Source organism: Mauremys mutica, chromosome 2, assembly GCF_020497125.1.
Source record: "Mauremys mutica isolate MM-2020 ecotype Southern chromosome 2, ASM2049712v1, whole genome shotgun sequence".
Classification (NCBI taxonomy): Eukaryota; Metazoa; Chordata; order Testudines; family Geoemydidae; genus Mauremys; species Mauremys mutica.
In genome coordinates, this window is record NC_059073.1 from 67,242,100 (window position 1) to 67,266,915 (window position 24,816).

A 24,816-nucleotide genomic window follows, 5' to 3' on the forward strand; every position below is an offset into this window, starting at 1 on the left:
GCAAGTTGTTGGGGATAGGAGGGTTGCAGAAAGAAGGCTTGTATCCTACTGCATGCACAGTCTGAGTGGCAGAACAGGCTGTTGATAGACTCCCTCACTTCACGGGAATCTCCCTCAGAGACCTCCAGGAAACTCTTGCGGAGGTACTGGGCAATCCGCTGCCAGATTCCTCAGCAGTGCTGCTTTGTTTCTTGCCCCATTAATGGTGTAACTTTCCCACATCACTGTGCCATCACGGGGGGGATGGATGGGAGAACAGTTGCTGTACACAAGCGAGCTGCATAGGCGCCAGTGCGGAAGCTGGAGGCTTGGAGAAGACCCTCCCTTGATTCCCTGCTCACCCTCAGCAGTGAGATATCTTCCATAATGATCACCTCCTGTGGAAAGTGTGTGAACAGGAATGATTATTAGCCCCCCTCTACAGTGCTGGCTCTCCCCAAGAGCCCTGTGCACAGCAGGGTCCGGGAAGAGTGATTTACACTGCCCCTGCGGCTACTCACCATTTTGGGGGTCTTGTGGCTTATGTGTGCTTGCCTGGGGTCAGCCAGTTAGTGACAAGTGTGAGAGTACTGGCTGTGTTTTAAAGCACTGAGTCAGTGTTGTCTATCGCAAACAATATTGCTTCTGTAAAATGTTACATTTAAACTTCACAGAGATGACCTTGGGAGCCCAGCCTCCCTCTTTGTTATGGGCGGCAGAATGGCTGTGCAGAATTAGAAAACGGCCAAGAACTAAGGAGGATTTTCTCCGTGAGGTTATGATGCACTCCACCGCCAAGAAAAAGGAATTGAAGGAGTGGTGGGACAGAGAGAAGAGGGACCAAAAGGAGAACATGGAACACTAGAAAGAAGCAAGGGAGCGGCGCTTAAACGTTATGTAGCGCCAACTGGACACGCTTCAGCCAAGAAGTGTGCTGCTTGCCAGGAACTAGGATTCACGATGTGACGGAAAGACTGCAGAGACTCATCAAGCCCTCAGATTGCTACCCCTTCCTGCTTCTCCACGTTGGTACCAATGATACTGCCAAGAATGACCTTGAGCAGATCACTGCAGACTACATGGCTCTGGGAAGAAGGATAAAGGAGTTCGAGAGGCAAGTGGTGTTCTCGTCCATCTTCCCTGTGGAAGGAAAAGGCCTGGGTAGAGACTGTTGAATCATGGTAGTCAACGAATGGCTTCGCAGGTGGTGTCAGAGAAGGCTTTGGATTCTTTGACCATGGGATGGTGTTCCAAGAAAAAGGAGTGCTAAGCAGAGATGGGCTCCACCTAACGAAGAAATGGACGAGCATCTTCACAAGCAGGCTGGCTAACCTAGTGAGGAGGGCTTTAAACTAGGTTCACCAGGGAAATGAGACCAAAGCCCTGAGGTAAGTGGGGAAGTGGGATACTGGGAGGAAGCACAAGCAGGAGAACACAAGAGGGAAGGACTCCTGTCTCACACTGAGAAAACAGGATGATCAGCGAGTTATCTTAAGTGCCTATACAAAAATGCAAGAAGTCTGGGAAACAAGCAGGGAGAACTGGAAGTCCTGGCACAGTCAAGAAATTATGATGTGATTGGAATAACAGAGACTTGGTGGGATAACTCACACGACTGGAGTACTGTCATGGATGGATGTAAACTGTTCAGGAAGGACAGGCAGTGCAGAAAAGGTGAGGGACTTGCATTGTATGTAAGAGAGCAGTGTGACTGCTCAGAGCTCTCTGGATTAAGTTTAGAAGTGTGAGCAACAAGGTTGATGTTGTGGTGAGAGTCTGCTATAGAGGTGGAAGGGGCTTTCTTCTGGCAACTAACAGAAGTTACTAGATCAGAGGCCCTGGTTCTCATGGGAGACTTCAATCACCCTGATATCTGCTGGGAGAGCAATACAGAGATGCACAGACAGTCCAGGAAGTTTTTGGAAAGTGTAGGGGACAATTTCCTGATGCAAGTGCTGGAGGAACCAACTGGGGTAGGGTTCTTCTTCGCCTGCTGCTCACAAACATCAAAGAATTAGTAGGGGAAGCAAAAGTGGATGGGAACCTGGGAGGCAATGAGCATGAGGAAGAAAGGAGAGCAGCAGAATATGGACTCCCTCAGAGAACCGATGGGCAGGATCCCCTGGGAGAATAACATGAGGGAGAAAGGAGTCCAGGAGAGCTGTATTTTAAAGAATCCTTATTGAGGTTGTAGGAACAAACCATCCCGATGTGTAGAAAGAATAATAAATATGGCAGGCGACCAGCTTGGCTTAACAGTGAAATCCTTGCTGATCTTAAATACAAAAAAGCAGCTTACAAGAAGTGGAAGATTGGACAAATGACCAGGGAGGCGTATAAAAATATTGCTCAGGCATGCAGGAGTGAAATCAGAAAGGCCAAAGCACACCTGGAGTTGCAGCTAGTAAGAGATGTTAAGAGTAACAAGAAGTGTTGCTTCAGGTATGTTAGCAACAAGAAGAAAGTCAAGGAAAGTGTGGGCCTCTTACTGAACGAGGGAGGCAACCTAGTGACAGCGGATGTGGCAAAAGCTAATGTACCCAAGGCTTTTTTTGCCTTCGTCTTCACGAATAAGGTCAACTCTCACACTGCTGCACTGGGCAGCAGAGCACGGGGAAAGGGTGACCAGCCCTCTGTGGAGAAAAGTGGTTCAGGACTATTTAGAAAAGCTGGACAAGCACAAGTCCATGGGGCCGGATGCGCTGCATCCAAGGGTGCTAAAGGAGTTAGTGGATGTGACTGCAGAGCCATCGGCCATTATCTTTGAAAACTCATGGTGATTGGGGGAGGTCCTGGATGACTGGAAAAAGGCTAATGTAGTGCCCATCTTCAAAAAAAGAGGAGAAGGATCCAGGGAACTACAGGCCAGTCAGCCTTACCTCAGTCCCTGGAAAAATCATGCAGCAGGTCCTCAAGGAATCAATTCTGAAGCACTTAGGGGAAAGTGATCAGGAACAGTCAGCATGGATTCACCAAGGGTAAGTCAGACCTGACTAACCTAATTGCCTTCTATGACAAGATAACTAGCTCTGTGGACGAGGGGGAAAGCAGTGGACATGTTATTCCTTGACTTTAGCAATGCTTTTGATAGGGTCTCCCACAGTATTCTTGACAGCAAGTTAAAGTAGTATGGGCTGGATGAATGGACTATAAGATGGAGAGAAAGCTGGTTAAATCGTCAGGGTCAACGGGTAGTGATCAATGGCTCCATCTCTAGTTGGCAGCAGGTATCAGGTGGAGTGCTCCAAGGGTTGGACCTGGGGCCAATTTTGTTCAATATCTTCATTAATGATCTGGAGGATGGCGTGGACTGCACCCTCAGCAAGTTTGCAGATGACACTAAACTGGGAGGAGTGGTAGATACGCTGGAGAGTAGAGATAGGATACAGAGGGACCTAGACAAATTAGAGGATTGGGCCAAAAGAAATCTGATGAGGTTCAACAAGGACAAGTGCAGAGTCCTGCAATCAGGACGGAAGAATCCCATGCACTGCTACAGACTAGGGACCGAATGGATAGGCAGCAGTTCTGCAGAAAAGGACCTAGGGGTTACAGTGGACGAGAAGCTGGATATGAGTCAACAGTGTGCCCTTGCTGCCAAGAAGGCTAACGGCATTTTGGGCTGTATAAGTAGGGGCATTGCCAGCAGATCGAGGGACATGATCATTCCTCTCTATTCTGCATTGGTGAGGCCTCATCTGAAGTACTGTGTCCAGTTTTGGGCCCCACACTACAAGGAGGATGTGGAAAAATTGGAAAGAGTCCAGCGGAGGGCAACAAAAATGATTAGGGGTCTGGAGCACGACTTATGAGGAGAAGCTGAGGGAACTGGGATTGTTTAGTCTGCAGAAGAGAAGAATGAGGGGGGATTTGATAGTTGCTTTCAACTACCTGAAAGGGGGCCCCAAAGAGGATGGATCTAGACTGTTCTCAGTGGTACCAGATGACAGAACAAGGAGTAATGGTCTTGAGTTGCAGTGGGGGAGGTTCAGGTTGGATATTAGGAAAAACTTTTTCATTAGGAGGGTGGTGAAGCATTGGAATGGGTTCCCTAGGGAGGTGATGGAATCTCCTTCCTTAGAGTTTTTTAGTTGGGGATTGGTCCTGCTCGGAGCAGGGGGTTGGACTAGATGATCTCTTGAGGTCCCTTCCAACCCTGATATTCTATGATACTAGCTCTTCAAACCGAGCAGCTCCGCACCTGCCCTCCCCTGCAGCTGCTGTCCCAAAACTCTTTCCCATGCAACTCTCACACACCGCCAACACACTATTATCAACCTCCTGGCTCCACTCTCTACCCGCAGCATTCCACTCCTCCCTCCTCACAGTCCAGCACTGTGGACTCCCACTACCCACTGCACTCAACACCCACCCCCTCTGCAGTTTGGCCCTGCTGAAGTACAGCACCCACTGCATTGTACTCCAAAGGAGAAGGTTGGGTATGATCCCTGGACATACACAAATCTGTAGCTGTCCCAGGACCCCTCCTCCTCCTGAGACCTTCCCTTCCTGCATCCCCCTCGCTGCTGATCATTTTTTTCATTTAACTCTCTCCTCTGGTTGTTGTCTTTCAATAAAAGAATTGTGTTTGTTTGAAAAGAATCTTTATTCTATTAAGTGACAGCAAAAGGAACACTGCAAAACAACATATAATAATGTTGAGCCCCTTTCTTGCATCATGTGCACCAATCACCTCCTAGCATTACAAGCACTGCAATCCCGAGCACTGCAACCAATATCAGTGGCTTTCAGGTTCAAATTGCTGCCTCAAGGCATCCCTGATCCTTATGGCCCCACACTGTGCCCCTCTAATAGCCCTGGTCTCTAGCTGTTCAAACTCAGCCTCCAGGCGCTGAGCATCTGCGGTCGAGCCCTGAGTGAAGCTTTCACCCGTCCCTTCACAAATATTATGGAGTGTACAGCACGCGGCTATAAGCATAGGAATATTGTCATCGGCCACGTCCAGCTTCCCATACAGGCATTGCCAGTGGGCTTTTAAATGGCCAAATGCACACTCAGTCATTCTGCACATGCTCAACCTGTTGAACCAATTCTTGCTGCTGTCAAGTTGCCTCATGTATGGCTTCGTAAACCACAGCATTAAGGGGTAGACGGGGTCTCCCAGGATCACAATGGGCATTTCAACTTCCCCTACTACAGAGGTGGGCAAACTATGGCCCACGGGACCCTCCTGTCCGGCCCCTGAGCTCCTGGCCTGGGAGGCTAGCCCCTGGCCCCTCCCCTGCAGCCTCAGCTCACTGCGCTGCCGGCACAATGCTCTGAGAGGCGGGGCTGCGACCCCTTGCCGGGCAGTGCAGCTGCAGAGCCGTGGCCTGACCCAGTGCTCTGTGCTGCATGGTGGCGTGGCTGGCTCCAGCTGGACAGTGAGGCTGTAGCACCGCCAGCCACCGGTGCTCCAGGCAGCGCAGTAAGGGGGCAGGGAGCAGAGGGGGTTGGATACAGGGCAGGGGAGTTCGGAGTGGTGGTCAGGGGGCGGGTGTGTGGATAGGGGTCGGGGCAGTCCGAGGGCAGGGAACAGGGGTGTTGAATGGGGCTAGAGGTCCCAAGGGGCAGTCAGGAAGGTGGGGGCTGGATGAGGTGGTGGGGGACAGTCAGGGGCAGGGGTTCCGGGTGGTCAGGGGACAGGGGTGTATCTGTGTGTGGATGGGGCAGGGGTTCCAGGGAGGGGTTTCAGGGGGCAAGAAGCAGTCAGATAGGGGGCAGGGCCTTGCCACACCTGGCTGTTTGGGGAGGCACAGCCTCCCCTAACCAGCCCTCCATACAATTTCGTAAACCCGATGTGGCCCTCAGGCCAAAAAGTTTGCCCATCCCTGCCCTACAGTGATCTTCTGGTCCATAAAGGAAGCCCCTGCTTGCAGCTTCTTGAACAGCCCACTGTTCTGAAAGATGCATTTGTCATGCACCTTAACGCAGGCTGGTCCGGAAATGTCTGTGAAATGCACACGGTGATCCAAAAGTGCCTGGAGAACCATTGAGAAATACCCCTTGTGATTAACGTACTTGGTGGCTAGGTGAACTGGTACCAGAATTGGAATGTGCGTGCCATCTATCGCTCCTCCGCGATTAGAGAAGCCCATTTGTACAAAGCCATCCACAATGTCACACACGCTGCCCAGAGTCTTGGTATTTTGGAGCAGGATGCGATTAATGGCCCTGCATATTTCCATCAACACGACTTCAACGGTCGACTTTCCCACTCAAAACTGGTTAGCGACCGATTGGTAGCAGTCTGGAGTAGCCAGCTTCCACAGTGCAATCGCCACGTACTTCTCCAGCGATAGGGCAGTTCTCATTCTCATGTCCTAGTGCCGCAGGGCTGGGGTGAGCTCATCATGCGAAAGTTCTGCAGCCACAGATGTGCATTACCATGTGATCCTACCATTCAGTGCTTGTTTCCCAAGCCCCAGAGCGGCGTTCCACTTTGGTCAGCACCTCCGTGAATGCCACAAGCAATCTTGTGTCATAGCTCCTATACATGGCGAGATCAATGTCACACTCTTCTTGCTTTTGTAGTTTAAGGAATAACTCCATTGCCACTTGTGATGTGTTGATCAGAGCGAGCAGCATACTGATCAGTAGTTTGGGATCTATTTCTGCAGCCCGAAAGAGGCAGGGTGCGCAGTACACAAACAGTTGAAAATTGGTGCCAAATGCAGACGGAAGCACAGAGATTGCTGGGATGCGAAGCAATGCATCACGGGGCATTGGGACAGGACCAAGAATGCCACGCGACCCCCTCCAACTTCCCACAACTCTTAGCAGCAAAAGAGAAAGAGGTGCTCTGTGGGATAGCTGCCCAGAGTGCACCACTCCGAATAGCGTTGCAAGAGTGAACACGCTATTGTGCAGGCAGCTGTCAGTGACATAACAGCGATTTTCCTTCTGCGCTCTCTGAGTGGCGCTGTAACTTTGCCAGTGTAGACGTGCCCTAACAAAACTCCAGTTAGTTCCATGCTTGCTATTCAAAATCCTGTGGACAGCAGTGAAACTGTCAAAAAATCACATGAAACAATCACAAGATGAAATGCCTGCAAGGAAACTACTTTAAAACACATAATATAGGCTCAAACTAAACACATACCCCAAACAACAAACAAAAAACAAACAAAAACAGTAAGAGGAGCAAAAAATGTAATCATCGCTAAACAGCAGAGTAAACAAGGGGATTAAAGGCAAAAAGGCATCCCTTAAAAATGGGAAATTAAATACTACTGAGGAAAACAGAAAGGAACAAACTCTAGCAAGTCAAACATAAAAGTATAATTAGGCAGGCCAAAGAAGAATTTGAGGAGCAAATAGCAAAAGACACAAAAATTAAAATGTTTTTTTTGGTTTGTTTTTAAAAAGTACACCAGAAGCAGGAAGCCTGCCAAACAATCAGTGGGGACACTGGATGATAAAGGTGCTAATGGAGAACTTAAGGAAGACAAGGCCATTGAGAAGCTAAATGAAATCTTTGCATCAGTCTTCATTGCAGAGTATGTGAGGAAGATTCCCATACCTGATCCATTCTTTTTAAGTGACAATCCTGAGGAACTGTCCCAAATTGAGGTGTCAATACAGGAAAATTTTGGAACAAAATGATTAAACAAATAGTAATGAATCAGCAGGACCAGATAGTTTCCACCCAAGAGTTCTGAAGGAACTCAAATGTGGAATCACAGAACTAACTGTGTTATATAACCTATTGTTTAAATCAGCCCCTGTACCAGATGACCAGCAGATAACTAATGCAATTCCAGTTTTTAAAAAAGGCTCCAGAGGCAATTCTGGCAATCACAGGCCAGTAGGCCTAACTTCAGTAACAGGCAAATTAGCGAAAACTGTAGTACGCAACAGAATTGTCAGACACATAGATTAACATGATATGTTGGGGGAAGAATCAACATGGCTCTTGTAAAGGGAAATCATGCCTCGCCAATCTATTAGAATTCTTTGAGTGTCAACAAGTGTGATTCAATTGATATAATATACCTGGACTTTCAGAAAGCCTGTCATAAGGTCCCACATCAAAAGCTCTTAAGCAAAGTAAGCAGTCATGGGAGAAGACAGAAGCTCCTCTCATGGGTCGGTAACTGGTTAAAAGATAGGAAAGAGAGGGTAGGAACAAATGGTCAGTTTTCAAACTACAAAGTGATAACTGGGATCTGTACTGGGACCAGCGCTGTTCAACATGTTCATAAATGATCTGGAAAAAGAGTAAACAGTGCAGATGACAATAACTTATTCAAGATCATTAAGTCCAAAGCTGGCTGCAAATAATTACAAAGGCATCTCACAAAAGCGGGTGACTGGGCAACAAAATGGCAGATGAAATTCAGTGTTGATAAGTGCAAAGTAGTGCACACTGGAAAACAATCCAAACTATACATACAAAATGATGGGTTCTAAATTAGCTGCTACCACTCAAGAAAGATCTTGGAGTCATAATGGATAGCTCTCTGAGAACATCTGCTCAATATCCAGCAGCAGTCAAAAAACCTAACAATATTAGGAACCATTAGAAAAGAGAAACTAAGATAGAAAATATCAGAATGCCATGCCTTGAATGCAACCTAAACATTGTAGCATTACAGATGGCTCCCTGACTTACGCAAGCGTTCCATTCCGGAACGCCTTGCATAAGTCGAATTTTGCGTTATTCGGGAATATATACCCAATTATGCACCAAAAAAAAAAAAAAAAAAGCTTATGGAACTTATTCCATAAGTGCGGATTTTGTAAATCGGGTTTGCGTAACCCAGGGAGCATCTGTAATCTATCCCATGAAGACAAGAAAGTGAAACTAACTAGTGTGCGTTTTTATTGTCAAACTGATTGAAAGGCAAAACACCAACAGCATACATAGTGAAAAGTAAATGAGTTTTCAACATAGACATTCCATTTTAATAACAGGAAATTTTTAGAAGTGATGTATCCTCTCCCCATTCCATGTGTTTCTCTAAAGTATAAAGACAACATGAAAGGTTTGGTGGGAGGAGGGAGCCCTACTTGTTTTGATGGAAGACTTGGAGACATCGTTTGTTCTGCCACCTCAACTAAAAGGGCAAATGCGCTGAATCTTCAGCCAAGACTTCCTTTTTTATCATATTAGTCATTCAATCAAGTAAGTGTTTAAAAAAAATTTAAAAAACCAAAATGTTAAAGTCTGACTAAAAATCTCTTTCCCTCAACTGCTCAGTTTCCACTCTTGGCTCTTGTGGAGACATCTGACTAGCTCTCCAGTCAGAGTATTCTAGACTACACTGTACCTAAATTTACAATGTAAAACAAGCAGAAAACACTTAAAAACCAGCCTTTTAGGTATCTGCCCTTTTTTTGTTTATGACTGATATCAGTGGTGGGCAACCTGCTGTGGCCGCAAGACAGTTTGTTTATATTAACTGCCCGCAGGCACGGCCGCCCCCAGCTCACAGTGGCTGCTGTTTGCCGTTCCCCGCCAAAAGTATGATATGGTACTTTTGGTACAGAGGTGAGGGGGGGGGGGCTCAGCAGGGGATCTGGTTGCTGGGGGAGTGGGGCTTGGTGGGGTGGGGGTCAGGGTGCAGTTGGCTGGGGCTAACTGGGGTGGAGGACTCCTGATGCAGGGGGTGAGGCTCTGTTGGGGGAGGGGGTTCTGGGTGTCAAAGGCTCCTGATGTAGGGGTGAGGCTTGGCAGGGGGATTCCGCTTGCGGGGGGAGGTGAGGCTCAGCAGGAGGGGTTGGGGGCAGAGGGAGATGTCCAGATGCTTGGGGGTTGGGTGGACAGGAGGAGCAGCTCTCCATACAGTGACCCCTCCTTCCGTAGCTGAGGAGCAATAGGGCAAGGAAGTGGGGGAAAGGGTCACTGTATAGGGAGCTTCTCCCGCTCTCCGCCCAACCCCTATGCATCTGGACCTCCCCGCCCCGCTGAGTCTCACCCCTAGCACTCAGACTTCCCTGCCAAATCCCACCACTCCCCCATGACGCAGAGCATCCTGCAGCCAGGGGAGGTTTCTGGAGTTGATCTGACCCAGCCCAGCTGCTCTGTGCAGGGGAGGGGGAACTCCATTTCTGACATCCAACTGGGGGGAGAAGGGGATGAGGAGGGACTAATGTTCCTGGGCAGCTGAGGCACCCACAGAACCCCCTTTCTTCCCTCCCCCACAGTGACTTCTCTCTCCCCTGCCTGTGCTGCTTGGGAGGGGTGAATGAGCACTGTTGCAGCTTCTCTTTGCTTCCCCACAGAAACCATTTTTCTGCAGGGAAGCAAAGAGAATCTTTGGGGGGGAAGAAGGGGGAGTTTCTGCATATGCACAGTGGTGCAGAATTCCCCCAGGAGAACAATACCATCAAATCTATGGAAAGGACACTGGCCAACTGGAAATCCACTGAAATGAAGCATTTCTTCTCTAAAGATATACAAGTAATTCTCTTCTCTCAAGAAAATAAACCAATTTCAGTGGATTCCTCATCCTCAAGATTAAAGTCTACACTATGTTAATAATTACTTTGCTACTGTAATGTCTAGATGCCTCAGCTTAGATCAGGCCCCATTATGCTAGGCACTATTGAGATGCAGAGTAAAAAAAACAGTTTCTACCCTGCAGATGGACAAGACAAAAGATGGGGAAAAAAGTATCTTTATAGATAGGAAACAGACAGAGATGTGAGTGACTTATCCAAGGTCACACAGTGAGTCTGTAGCAGAGCCAGGAACTGAACACAGATCTCCCAATTCCCAGCCCAGAGTCTTAACTACAAGACAGTCCTTCCGCTCATTATTAGCATTTATACTAGTAAGTGACACACATAATTAAAGATGCACAAGCGTTTCTATTCTGAGGGATCACTTACATTTTCAACTGCTTATAATTTAAAACAATAAATCAAAGTTTGAACAAAAGTGGAGTAAAAATATACCATAGCTATTTAGCTACTTTTGGGGTGGGACAGCTATAGTGACTTGGCAATTTGAAAAAAAATTTTAATTTGTATAAGTGTCTATGGGACATATATGCCTTTCTTTAGTCCAGGAAAAGTTAACTGCGATTTTTGAAAATCATAAAGGTTTTTAAGAAGGATGTTGCACATATTCACTAGATCAGTGGTGGGCAACCTGTGGCCCATCAGGGTAATCTCATTGAGGGCCGCAAGACATTTTGCTGATGTTGACTGTCCGCAGGCACGGCCCCCCGCAGCTCCCAGTGGCAGGGACATGCTGGCCGCTGCTTCCCGCATCTTCTATTGGCCAGGAATGGCAAACCGCGGCCACTGGGAACTGCAGGGAGACGTGCTAGCGGACGGTCAACATCAGCAAAGTGTCTCGAGGCCCACAATGAGATTACCCTGATGGGCCACAGGTTGATCACCACTGCACTAGATTTTATAATACACATAAGAACATAAGAATGGCCATACTGGGTCAGACCAATGGTCCATCCAGCCCAGTATCCTGTCTTCCGACAGTGGCGAATGCCAGGTGCCCCAGAGGGAGCGAACCTAACAGGTAATCATCAAGTAATCTGTCTCCTGCCATCCATCTCCACCTTCTGACAAACAGGATCTAGGGACACCATTCCTTACTCATTCTGGCTAATAGCTATTAATGGACTTAACCTCCATGAATTTATCCAGTTCTCTTTTAAACCCTGTTATAGTCCTAGCCTTCACAACCTCCTCAGGCAAGGAGTTCCACAAGTTGACTGTGTGCTGTGTGAAGAAGAACTTCCTTTTATTTGTTTTAAACCTGCTGCCCATTAGTTTCATTTGGTGGCCCCTAGTTCTTATATTATGGGAACAAGTAAATATTTTTTCCTTATTCACTTTCTCCACACCACTCATGATTTTATATACCTCTATCATATCCCCACCTTAGTCTCCTCTTTTGCAAGCTGAAGAGTCCTAGCCTCTTTAATCTCTCCTCTTATGGGACCCATTCCAAACCTCCAATCATTTTAGTTGCCCTTCTCTGAACCTTTTCTAATGCCAGTACATCTTTTTTTGAGATGCATAGACCACATCCATACGCAGTATTCGAGATGTGGGCATACCATGATTTATAAGGGCAATAAGATATTCTCCGTCTTATTCTCTATTCCTTTTTGAATGATTCTTAACATCCTGTTTGCTTTTTTGACTGCTGCTGCACACTGTGCGGACATCTTCAGAGAACTACCCATGATGACCACAAGATCTCTTTCCTGATTAGTTGTAGCTAAATTAGCCCCCATCATATTGTATGTATAGTTGGGGTTATTTTTTCCAATGTGCATTACTTTACATTTATCCACATTACATTTAATTTTCCCCCTTGTCCACATGTTTGTTGACCCCTTCAAAGAACTCTAATAGACTTAGTAAGACATGATTTGCCTTTGCAGAAACCATGTTGACTTTGCCCAACAATTTATGTTCTATTTGTCTGACAATTTTATTCTTTACTATTGTTGTAACTAATTTGCCCGGTAATGATGTTAGACTTACCGGTCTGTATTTGCCAGGATCACCTCTAGAGCCCTTTTTAAATATTGGCGCTACATTAGCTATCTTACAGTCATTGGATACAGAAGATGATTTGAAGGACAGGTTACAAAACAATAGAAATATCTCCGCAATTTCACATTTGAGTTCTTTCAGACTCGGGTGAATGCCATCTGGTCCTTGTGACTTTTTACTGTTAAGTTTATCAATTAATTCCAAAACCTCCTCTAGTGACACTTCAATCTGAGGAATTGTCACAGATTGGTCACCTACAAAGGACGGCTCAGGTTTGGGAATCTCCCTAACACCTTAAGCCGTGAAGACCGAAGCAAAGAATTAATTAGGTTTCTCCGCAACGACTATTGTCTTTAAGTGCTCCTTTTGTATCTCGATCGTCCAGGGGCCCCACTGGTTCTTTAGCAGGCTAACTGCTTCTGATGTACTTAAAAAACATTTTGTTATTACCTTTGGAGTTTTTGGCTAGATGTTCTTCAAACTCCTTTTTGGCTTCTCTTATTACATTTTTACACTTAATTTGGCAGTGTTTATGCTCCTTTCTATTTACCTCACTAGGATCTGACTTCCACTTTTAAAAAGATGCCTTTTAATCTCTCACTGCTTCTTTTACATGGTTAAGCCAAGCCACGGTGGCTCTTTTTTAGTTCTTTTACTGTGTTTTTTAATTTGGGATATACATTTAAGTTGGGCCTCTATTATGGTGTCTTTGAAAAGAATCCATGCAGCTTGCAGGGATTTCACTCTTGCAGGGATTTCACTCTAGTCACTGTACCTTTTAATTTCTGTTTAACTAACCTCCTCATTTTTGCATAATTCCCCTTTCTGAAATTAAATGCCACAATGTTGGGCTGTTCAGATGTTCTTCCCACCACAGGAATGTTAAATGCTGTTATATTATGGTCACTATTTCCAAGCAGTCCTGTTATAGTTACCTCTTGGACCAGACCCTGTGCTCCACTCAGGTCTAAATCGAGAATTGCCTCTCCCCTTGTGGGTGCCTGTACGAGCTGCTCCAAGAAGCAGTCATTTAAAGTATCAAGAAATTTTGTTTCTGCATTTTGTCCTGAGGTGACATGTACCCAGTCAATATGGGGATAACTAAAATCCCCCCCCGCCAACCTCATTATTGAGTTCTTTATTTCGATAGCCTCTCTAAGCTCCCTTAGCATTTCAGCATCACTTTCACTGTCCTGGTCAGGTGGTCGATAGATCCCTACTGTTATATTCTTATTAGAGCATGGAATTACTATCCATAGAGATTCTATGGAACATGTGGACTAAGATTTTTACTTCATTTGATTTTACATTTTCTTTCACATATAATGCCACTCTCCCCCCCACCCCACCACACAACCTGTTCTGTCCTTCCGATATATTTTGTGCCACGGAATGACTGTCCCATTGATTGCTCTCAGTCCACCAGGTTTCTGTGAGCCTATTATATCAATAGCCTCCTTTAACACGAGTCACTCTAGTTCACCCATCTTATTACCGTATTGTCCCGAGTATAGGCCGCACTTTTTTCCCCTAATTTAAGTCTTTAAATTAGGGGTGCGGCCTATAATCAGGAACTTAAAAAAAAAAACAATAAAAATACTTAAAATCCCAGCCGCGGCCGGGAATCAGAGCGCTCTGGGCTGCCCGTGGCGGCGGGGAGCCCAGAGCCTTTTAAATCCCAGCCGCGGCGGGGACTCAGAGGGCTCTGGGCTGCCCGTGGCGGCGGGGAGCCCAGAGCCCTTTAAATCCCAGCCGCGGCGGGGACTCAGAGGGCTCTGGGCTGCCCGCCGTGGCGGGGAGCCCAGAGCGCTTTAAATCCCAGCCGCGGCGGGGACTCAGAGGGCTCTGGGCTCCCCGCCGCGGCGGGGAGCCCAGAGCCCTTCAAATCCCAGCCGCGGCCGGGACTCAGAGCACTCTGGGTTGCCCGCCGCGGCGGGGAGCCCAGAGCCCTTTAAATCCCAGCCGCGGCGGGGATTGAAAGAGCTCTGGGCTCCCCGCCGCGGCGGGCAGCCCAGAGCCCTCTGAGTCCCGGCCGCGGCTGAGATTTTCTTTAAGTTAAAAAAAGTTAAAAATTTAATTTTTTTAAAATAGCACCAAACTTTAAGGGTGCGGCTTATAATCAGGAGCGGCCTATACTCGGAACAATACGGTATTTAGACTTCTAGCATTTGTGTACAAGCACTTTAAAAACCTGTCACTGTTTGTTTGTTTGCCCTTTTCTGATGTGTCAGATTCTTTTTTATGTGAATGTTTCTCATCTGACCTAGCCCAGACTTTATCCTCTTCCATCCTCTCCTCCTGACTAAAACCTAGACAATCTCTATCAGTAGGCTCCCCTCTTAAGAGAAGTCTCTGTCCAATCCACGTGCTCCTCTGCAGCAATCAGCTTTCCCCCATCTCTTAACATTAAAAAGATTGCAGAGCAGTTTTTAAACTAAGTGCCAGCAGTCTGGATCCTCTTTGGTTTAGGTGGAGCCCATCCTTCCTGTATAGGCTCCCCGTACCCCAAAAGTTTCCCCAGTTCCTAATAAATCTAAACCCCTCCTCTCTACACCATTGTCTCATCCATGCATTGAGGCTCTGAAGCTCTGCCTGCCTACCTGGCCCTGCGCGTGGAACTGGAAGCATTTCTGAGAATGCTACCATAGAGGTCTTGGATTTCAGTCTCTTTCCTAGCAACCTAAATTTGGCCTCCAAGACATCTCTCAGACCCTTTCGTATGTCATTAGTACCTACATGTACCACGAACACCAGCTCCTCCCCAGCACTACATATAAGTCTATCTAGATACCTCGAGAGATCCACAATCTTCTCAACCAGGCAGGCAAGTCACCATACGGTTCTCCCACTCATCACAAACCCAGCTATCTATGTTTCTAATGATCGAATCTCCCATTACTAACACCTGCCTTTTCCTAATGAGTGGAGTTCCCTCTCCCAGAGAGGTAACCTCAGTGCAAGATGATACCCCAACATCATCCGGAAGGAGGGTCCCAACTATGGGAAGGTTTCCCTCTACTCCCGTTGAAAGGCTCAGGGAAGGAGAGGAGTCATCCTTCTTAACAGTGCACGAGCTGTCTGACTGGAGTCGGGACAAATCTACAGTGTCCCGGAAAGGCTCATCAACATACCTCTCTGTCTCCCTTAGGTCCTCCAGTTCCGCCACCCTGGCCTCCAAAGCCCCTACGCCAGTGGTCCCCAACCTTTTTGTGGCCAGTAGCACATTCATGTTTTCAGAAGAGTGTGGCGGGCGCCAACAATTTTTCAAGGCTTATTTTGTATTTGCACATTAAATAATATGAAAATCATATTTAATATACATAATATATGATTCCATTAGATAAAAAGGGTAATTTTACATGTAAAAGGTATTAATTAAATTATTCGGCAATTACTCTTTCACCTTACCATGTGAATTTGCTCTTTTTTATCTACCTGTAAGAAAAATTAAGGAGTTTTTACAAAATAATTATAAACAGTTTTCATCTTATTTATTTTTAAAAAGTTAAACATTGTTGAATTGCTGGTCCAAATATATTTATTATTCTTACTTTAACACAGAATGAAGCCTGCAGCCCCAGAGTTCTCTGTCCCCGGCAGGGGCGGGGCCGTGGCTTCTCTCCGGCTTCAAAGCCGGAGAGAAGCCGCGGCACGGCGCCTGCCGAGGACAGAGGACACCAGGGCCCGCAGCCTGCAGCCCCGGAGAAGCCAGAGAGAAGCCGCAGCCCCGCGCCTGCCAGGGACAGAGAACGCCAGTGCCCGCAGCCTACAGCCCCGGAGTTCTTTGTCCCTAGCAGGCACGGGGCCACGGCTTCTCTCCCCTGCTGGGCACTAGGCGGGTGCACATAAATGCCCCACGGGCGCAGGCACCACATTGGAGACCACTGCCCTATGCAGTCTCTGAGGGTCAGGAGCTCTTTGCACTGAATGCACACATACACTACAGGGCAGGTAATCATACATGTTACACTAAGTGCAATAAACAGGATAGCCCCCACTCTCCTGCTGGGCTTCTGGCTGCATTCTCTCCTACAGCTATCTGGGTTAATGATAAGGTTTTTGTTTAAATCAAGAAGTTTTAATTATAGTTTAGTTTAAAGGCTTTAAAGATTGGCAAGTATACCTTGCCTCCTTCCCACTCCCCCTCAAAACTCCGTTAGTGGCCCCTGTTCACAAACCACCTCCTAATGGTTTGTCAACATTCTACGCAAATATTGTTTAAGCAAATTTGAATGAAGATATGCAGGGAAGAAGGCAGATCTCAAATGAGAATTGGTGCAGAAAAGTGTGCAAAGAACATGATAAAATCTTTTGCCTTATTAACTGCACAGCTAGATTGGGTATAAAATTTTGTGGGGTTTACCCTAAGACCTCAAATGAACATTAAGTTTGCAAAATGAAGCAGTCAAAAGTCAGGACATAACGAAGATAAGGTGGCCTACCCAAACTTAACTCTGCCCTTTTGTATGTATATACGACACAATCCTTAAAATTACATAATCACATAAGACCAAGAATTAGGCAGGGCTGCACAGTGAATTGTTCCAAGATGCAGAGCATGTCTGCCACATTTGTTACAGTTGTATTCTGGATACAAGAGGTTGAGAACAATCCACAGATAATATACTAGACTGGAACCCAGAAAAAACATGTTCTATCCCAGCCTCTGCAACAGACTCCCCATGCAACTTGGGAGTCAATTTTCCTGTGCCTCATTTAATCATCTGTAAAATGATGACTGCATTTCATGACCTGATCATAGAATCATAGGGTTGAAAGGGACCTCAGGAAGTCATCTAGTCCAACCCCCTGCTTGAGGCAAGACCAAACCCCAGACAGATTTTTACCCCAGTTCCTTAAGTGGCCCCCTCAAGGATTGAACTCATAACCCTGGGTTTAGCAGGCCAATGCTCAAACCACTGAGCTATCCCTCCCCCTCACAGGGGTGTCATGAGAAGAGATTCATTAGTGTTTGTGAGGCAGCAAACTATATGGCCCAGCAGTGTTTGGATGGTATGCTATAATAATGCATGGGGCACAGGGAACAATGAGGACCAAAAATTTTTTTGAACAGCTGTCTTATTCATTCAGCACTGTTTTGTAGTATGTGAAATGAAGCAGCGGTCCTAGGGAAAAATAGTATGTGATCTTGTAATAAATTATCATAATACATAAAAACAAAGGGGCAAATTGAAAATTGCACAGGCCTTAACTCTGTTATTTCCTAATTGGTGTGCTCTTCACTTTGTTGCCATAACATTAAAATAATGTTGTTATACATATTTGGTTAAGACATCTTGAAGGGGGTAACATTTGAGATAGCCTGAGTTCCTGCTTAATTCAAGATAGAGACCAACAGTTTGGACACACCTTGCCAAGAAAGAAAGTAAACCTGAACTCGTTTACAAGCCAAATCTAAACAATGTTTGGTTACATACTACGAGACGACTACTTGGCATCACTGAAATCTATTGAACAGACTTGAGGCTGGCAGCTGAAGCATATTCAATCATGTTCTTGAGTAGTCTCCCATTAGTCCCTCAATAATGAGGGCAGAAGGAAATTCCAACTAACTTTATAGCTTGCAGTTCTAGTGTCAGACCCTGAATTCAAAGCAACAGTCTTTTTTGTTCCCTGAACTCTCCTGCCTGCCTACAACTACTTCCTCCTCCTCAGTCTCTGCTTCTCTTGGTCTCTGTCCCATAGTATGTGCAACTTCAAATGTGCTGAAACATTTCTTTTCCTCTTCGGAACAAGTAAAAAGTATTTAATCAAGCAGCATACAGTCTTTGTATTGCCTCTTTTAGAAAGAGAAAAAACAAAACTTTCAAAGACTACCAAACAAAACAGTTTATAAAAAACACTAAATTGACTTTAAACAAAACCAGATTAGTAGAGTTATCTTCATGAAAAGTAGATTTCCAGTACAGTTGCTGAAGCCTGGTCTACACTTAAAAGTTATGTCAGCAGGTACATCTGTCAGGGGTGTGAAAAAACTACACCCTGGACAAACATAGCTATGCTGACAAAACCTCTAGTGTAGACACAGTCATGTTGATAGTAGAGGACTTTTGTCAATGTAGCAAATGTCATCCAGGGAGGTCAATGACATTTCTACACCAACAGAAAACTCATGTTGGCATGGGTCACGTCTTTACTAAGGAGCTACACACGCACAGCTATGCCAGTATGGGTTCTGTAGTGCAGACGTAGCCTGAGATATCCATACTCCCAAGCTCCTTATTAGCTTGCACTACCTCTCCTGTGCTCCAGGCTGGCTTTCTGTGAAGCTAATGCACTCTAGGTGTTGCATGATCCTCCTAGCTAACTCTTGCTTCCTTGCATAGAAACCAGGAGGCCCCCCAACGCTTTCTAACCTGGTCACTTGTCTGGAATGCAGAGAGATAGTATAAACTCTCACAGCCCCAAATGGAATGAGACTTGACATGATGCTCAAGTTACAAGACTGTCAGGCTGAAAAAGAAAGATACAATCAGCAGCTGTTTACAGATGTTCCTCTTGGAAACAGGAAATCCAAATTTTTGTATTTGATGTTAAAAAGCTGGGTAGACTCCAGGATTTCAATTAACCTATTGATAAAAGTGAAGGGACCTTCAAGCTTATGGCAGGAGAGGGGAGAAGTACCTTTCCAGGATGAATGACTCTATAAGATGGGACTCCATCACCATATTTGGAAGGAATTCACAACGTATCCACAGAACCTTGAAAAGGTTAGTGTAAGATGATCAATCACTACGACACATTATGCACTGTAAGATGAAGTCACTGACATCAGGAAAATAACCTTTCTACATGAGGAACTTGATGCCTATGTCACATGTAAACTTAAAAGGAGTTTCTTCATCTTAACTGGGTCTGATTTAATATGTGCTCTTTAAAACGAGATGTTCAATAGTTTTTTTTAAAAAAAATATACATCAGGCCCCTCGTGCATTGACATGGAGCGCAGAGAAACTAGTCTACGTTTGATGTGTCCATGATGCATCCTGTGTCACAGATTCAAATATAAAACAACTGAAACAGAACACTATTCAATAACCACCTGCCAGTTTAAAAGTCTGATTGAAATGATCTTATACAGAGCGCTTAGTTATCCATTAATATAGAAGCACCATGTTATTTTACCTTAAATGTTTACTACCTGCTTCACAGTTCATGGTCTACAGCTAGCTAATTCAATGTATTTGAAAACTGAATCTAAGTATTTCTAGAATGCCGTAAAAGAGAGGCCCATTTCCTCTAGTGATTGCTGTTTAAAGTATCATTGCTTCTAAGTATCTCTTCTGAAAAATAACTAAAAATTACATCATAGGGTTCCATGCTTGCTGCCTCACTTATTCCAGATAAAATCTGTTCAGTTTTATAAATACGTTCTCTTTTCCTAGCTCACAGTCCTTCCAACACAACCTGGGATCTGAAAGCCAAGATACACATGCCAAAAATAATGTCTCACCCACAACAGAAACTCTGCAACTGGACATTAACCATTCTGTCTAAGATATGATCTAGAACAGAATCCATATCACTCTACCAAAGCTCTTGCTTCTGTTAGCTTCAGACAGTAAGAAGCCACTAGAGTAAGCAGAACACAAACGGATGAGATTGGCTGAGTAAGAAGTGCCAGTTTTAGTCAATTTTCTGTAGCTGCAATTTAATTTTTTTTTTTTTAAAATACACTTATGATACCCGCACTTAAGTGAATAAAAGCACTCGGCATCATGATTCAGATCAGAGACATGCAGTTTTGGTATAACTGCATACCATTTTTGTTACTACTTGCATAACCTGATTTCCGTTATGAAGTAATGAGCAGTGGAGAGCAACTTAATTTTAATATTTTGATAGGGTTCAATAATGTCTCCCTTTAACTTTTCTTTCTACAACACATTGAAAAATAATTGCCGAATCACCATCCAGCTTTGAAGACTCTACATGGAAATCCTTGAAATAATCTCTGGATTAGTATGAAAATACTAGTGCAGATAAGCCAGTTCTTTGATGCCATACTAGAATTCTTGAAGTGCTCACAAGAGATCTAATAACCACAAATTCACAAAAGATTTTCCACAATAAACCTGTTTTAGCCATTTACAGAAATATGGCTCCCCTTCATTTATAAGCGGAATGCCTCATTTTAAAAGCAAATTTATTTTAGCCATGATTGTGTGTCCTTTATAAGCTTCCATCAGAAATTCTGAATCCTGAAACTGAAATTATAAGAAATAGTTTTAAATTAATAACTTGTTTCCATCACACATGTATTTCCCTCACACATGTATTTCCCTCCATCTTAGAGTTTTGTCATATTGTGCCACATTCAGCATTTAAAGTTAAAACAGACTCAGGCTTGGGTGAGCTCAGGCTTCAGTCCCCCCCTTCTGGGGTCATGTAGTAATTTTAATTGTCAGAAGGGGGTTGCAGTGCAATAAAGTTTGAGAATCCCTGGTCTAAATGCCTTTTTATATTTAGTAAAGTATTTTAGAGCACTTACACATTTGTTAAAATATCAAAGAAAATCTTTCCAGGTAGATACACCATAGATTTTTTTTTTTAAGTTAGCCACGACTATAGTGAAATCAATTTTAATACAATCAAAATAAACCAAATAATTTTGGGGAATTTTGATTAGCTGTAGGCCCTGCCCACACTGGGGAGGAAAGCACATTCACTTGGGAAGCTTGATTTTAACACTTGTGGCTAGCTGTTTTCAGCCCCACCATAGAGAGTGGCCTCATATATTAAGGCCTCTCAAAGCTAGAGATGAACCCACACTGGCCACAGGGCTATGGGAAGGAGCAAGGGTGTGCCTAACCAAGAGAAAGGGACCAAGTCAGACAGTGACCTGGCAGAAGGCAACATATGAAGTCTATTTATAGGGACATTTAGTGACAGAAGCAGAGGTGCATTTTAGTTGCCCTCAAGTGGCTGGACTAGGCACTTAGTGGTGCCAGCTGGAGAAAACAAGATGCCTGGTTAAATGGCTGGTTTCCATGGCGGCCTGGTGCTGAGGCTACACTGCACGTGGGGGGCTAGTGGCCTTAAGCGCCAAGGCTCTCGCGCATGGAGGCTCGTTGGGGCAGGGGCTCCTGCAAGGCCCCTGGGAGCCGAACAGCATCAGCCACCACCTGAGCCCGGGGAAGGCAGCTCCCCTCCCGTATGTTCCGGCGTGACGCCCTTCCCGCCCCCAGCACTCGGGTCCCCAGCGCCCCGGGCCGGGCCCGGAGCAGCCAGGCCCCGCACAAGCCTCGGACGGACAGCAGGCCCCAGCGACGGGCACCGCGAGCTCTTGCGGGCGCGGGGTTGAGCAGCACAGGCCAAAGCCACGTCGGGCGGGGCCCTCCGCCGAGCGCAGGGCGGGGGAAGTTACCACGTCGGCGACGCCACCACTGCGGAAATGGGTCAGCCGGGGTCGGGCTTAGCGCGGACGCTCTCGCTCTCCCCGCCTCGCAACCCTCCCCCATTTCCGCAGTAAAGGTCTCCGCTCCCCTGCCTCTTACCTGTGTCCCCAATGATGATATATTTGAAGAGATACGCGTAGGCCATGGCCGCCCAATCCCCGCCCTCGCCGCCGCCTCTCGGTCTCTCTCGCTCCTCAGTGACGCGCGCTCTCCCCCCACCCCCGCTGTCAGGGCTCGCGCTGCGGAGAGTTCCAAACCGTTAGCGGCCACCGAGCTGCCCCTGCTTCTCAGGCGCTCCGGGCGCTCTGCCCCCTCGCGAGCTGCTCAGCGTCCGCAGGCGGCAACCCCGCGCGAGCAGGAACAATAACAGGCGGCGGCGGCAGCAGCCCGAACCCTTCAGCAACGTCACGCAAGGCAACCTCCTCCGCCCCGCCCCCGCCGACCCGGAAGTGCTGAGGCAGCCGGTGCTTGGGGAGGGCCCGTGTGACGGGCAGCTCTTACCCCGGCCCCACCCGCGAGGATCCCTGCGCCTGCCTGAGGCTGGGAGGGAAACGCTCCTGGAGCCGCTGCCCGCCCCCCTCCCCGGTGCCCGAGGGGCGAGAGACTCCTTCAGGCGGGCCCCCGTGACTGAGGCAGGTGCCGGGTCTGGCTGTCCCTCCCGGGGCCTGGGCCGGGAGCCTGGCTGTGGTGCCCTACCGCCCTGTGCGTAGCCGGCGTTGCCAGGCGCGGTGCATGGGACGAGCGTGGCAGCCCCCGCCCGTGAGCGGAGGGAAGGGGCCGCGGATGTCACTGGTTGGTCTGACGGCCAAGAGCCGTTATGGGATGTTGCTGGTTGTATTGCTGCGGCGGCCTAGGACACTGTGCGGGGCCCAGGGCCCCACCGTGCTAGGCGCTGGCCACACACAGACCAAACAGATGGCTCTTGCGCCAGAGCGGCTACACGCTAGGGCCTGGTCAACACCTAAAACTGAGGTCAACCTAGCTCCAGCGCTCAGGGCTGTGAAAACTCTGTGCCCTGTGTGATGTAGGTGGGCGATCGACCCCCCACTGTAAACACAGCTAGGTTGGTGGGTGAATTTTCCCCCTCAAGGGTGTGGATTTACTACAGTGATGGAAAAACCGATTCCGGCGCTGTGGCAATGGACTACACTACGGTGGCGTAGCTGCATCTGTGCTGCTATAGCACACGTAGTGTGAGCATACCCTCAGTGGCCATTCTTTCTGATTTTCCTATCTGGAAGTAAAGAGTTGAACCCTGGTCTTGCAGTTGGATTTTTTCCTACGGCTTTTATGTGGAGGAGGGTGTCATGCTATCTGGAGTTGCTCACAAATGTGAGCGCCTACATCAGGGCAGACAGCCAAAAACAGGGCAGACACCCCAAACTGGTAGTGTGTTTTATAATTGGATTTCACCAAGCTAGTAATAAATGTGAACTCCTGGATCACTATAACAATCTTACCATCACAGACAGTCGTTACACTCTCCTGTCTAGTTTGCCACCCACAAAAACTGGATTGAGTGATAGATGGTCATTTACACCAAAAATCACACCACATTTAGGTTACTTCCAGTCCCAAGAGACCAATCACTTGCCCCAGATCAGTTGATACTCTAGATCAGTGATTCTCAAACTTTTTTATTGGTGACCCCTTTCACATATCAAGCCCCTGAGTGTGCCCCCCCAATCAATTAAAATGCTTTTAAATATATTTAACAACAATATAAATGCTGGTGGCAAAGCGGGGTTTGCAGTGGAGGCTGACAGCTCGTGACTGCCCATGTAAGAATCTTGTGACCCCCTGAGGGATCCTGACCCCCCAATTTGAGAACCCCTCTTCTAGATACTATACCAAAGACAATGCCTATAGGAAATCCTGTGATAACCTATCTAAAGGCTTATTAATGAGGAAAGAGGAAGAAGAGAGTTATTTACAGGTTAAAGCAAGTAACCATCTCAACACAAATGAGTTACCATTTAAATCTTAAGAGTGACAGAGTTGTAGTGGTCTATCTATTCAAAGTGGCTTTCAGGGCAGATCCGGGAGGCAGCCCCTGGGGATCTCTGGCCCTTCAGAGTTCCAACAGCCAAAAAAGATGCAGCTCCTGCTTGTCAGGAATTTTTATTCCCTACCCCCAGAATTCAGGCTGATGGGATGAGTTCATGTGCCCATCTCCTCTTCATTGGGCGGGGGAGGGGAAGGGGGAGAGCAATCAACAAAATCTTTTGTCCTCTGATGTTCCACAATGGTTTGTCTGATGTTTATGGGCCTTCTTTTGTTGAGCCAGAGATAACACCTCTTGTGGCAAACTAGTATTTCACATTTGGTAATGGTTCTCTCCTGACTATGGGGGTTTACAGTTTCAGAGCAAACACTTAAATATTACCTTATAGCATGGGATATAGACATAGGCGGTAGGTTTGTATAATTTTTGGTGGGGCCCAAAATGGTGGTGCCCCCCTGCTCTGTAAGCCGATATAAAATGAAGCTACAACGCGTCAGTGCCACAAGATTACAAGGGTCAATTAAAAGTGGAAAGTCAGAAGCAGCACTTGCCTACTTCAATATACAGTATTATATTTTGTTGCACCTGTTGTGATGAAGTGGGAATGTTCTTAATATTTTCTCTGAATACTGTGTGGGTGCCTCAGTTTCCCTGCAAGATGCCAACTGAAGGTGTTGGGGACAAAGAGATCAGGTGGCCTCCCTGTCCGGAAGAGACACAGAGGCCAGAGGAGGGAGTGTCAGTTTGGAGCTGGCTGGGGAAATGGGAAGAGCTGGCTGGGGAAATGTTTCTGGGCTTCCCACCCCCCAAGATGGACCTGACAGAGGGGTTCTGTTTTCTGTACCAACAAGCTCTGTTTAAAACGTGTTCCCGTCATCTAATAAACCTTCTGTTTTACTGTCTGGCTGAGAGTCACATCTGACTGCGGAGTTGGGG

At 46.6% G+C, this 24,816-nt stretch overlaps 1 protein-coding gene and 1 long non-coding RNA gene across 2 annotated transcripts in view; both read right to left on the reverse strand.

The window, feature by feature from the left end:
* Positions 1-22,287, reverse strand: part of RAB2A (RAB2A, member RAS oncogene family) — an 83,485-nt gene extending 61,198 nt beyond the window's left edge. The window contains exon 1 of the mRNA XM_045003526.1: positions 21,975-22,287. Within this exon, the coding sequence (XP_044859461.1) occupies positions 21,975-22,020 (46 nt within the window). The 5' untranslated portion in view covers positions 22,021-22,287. The remainder of the gene's footprint in view (positions 1-21,974) is intronic.
* LOC123362948 lies at positions 7,891-20,306 on the reverse strand. Its single transcript, XR_006576655.1, has 4 exons — positions 19,102-20,306; positions 18,834-18,930; positions 15,865-15,891; positions 7,891-8,075 (listed from the first exon to the last, which is right to left on the reverse strand). It is a non-coding gene; the product is annotated as an uncharacterized LOC123362948 (long non-coding RNA).
* Positions 22,288-24,816: the final 2,529 nt, after the last annotated feature.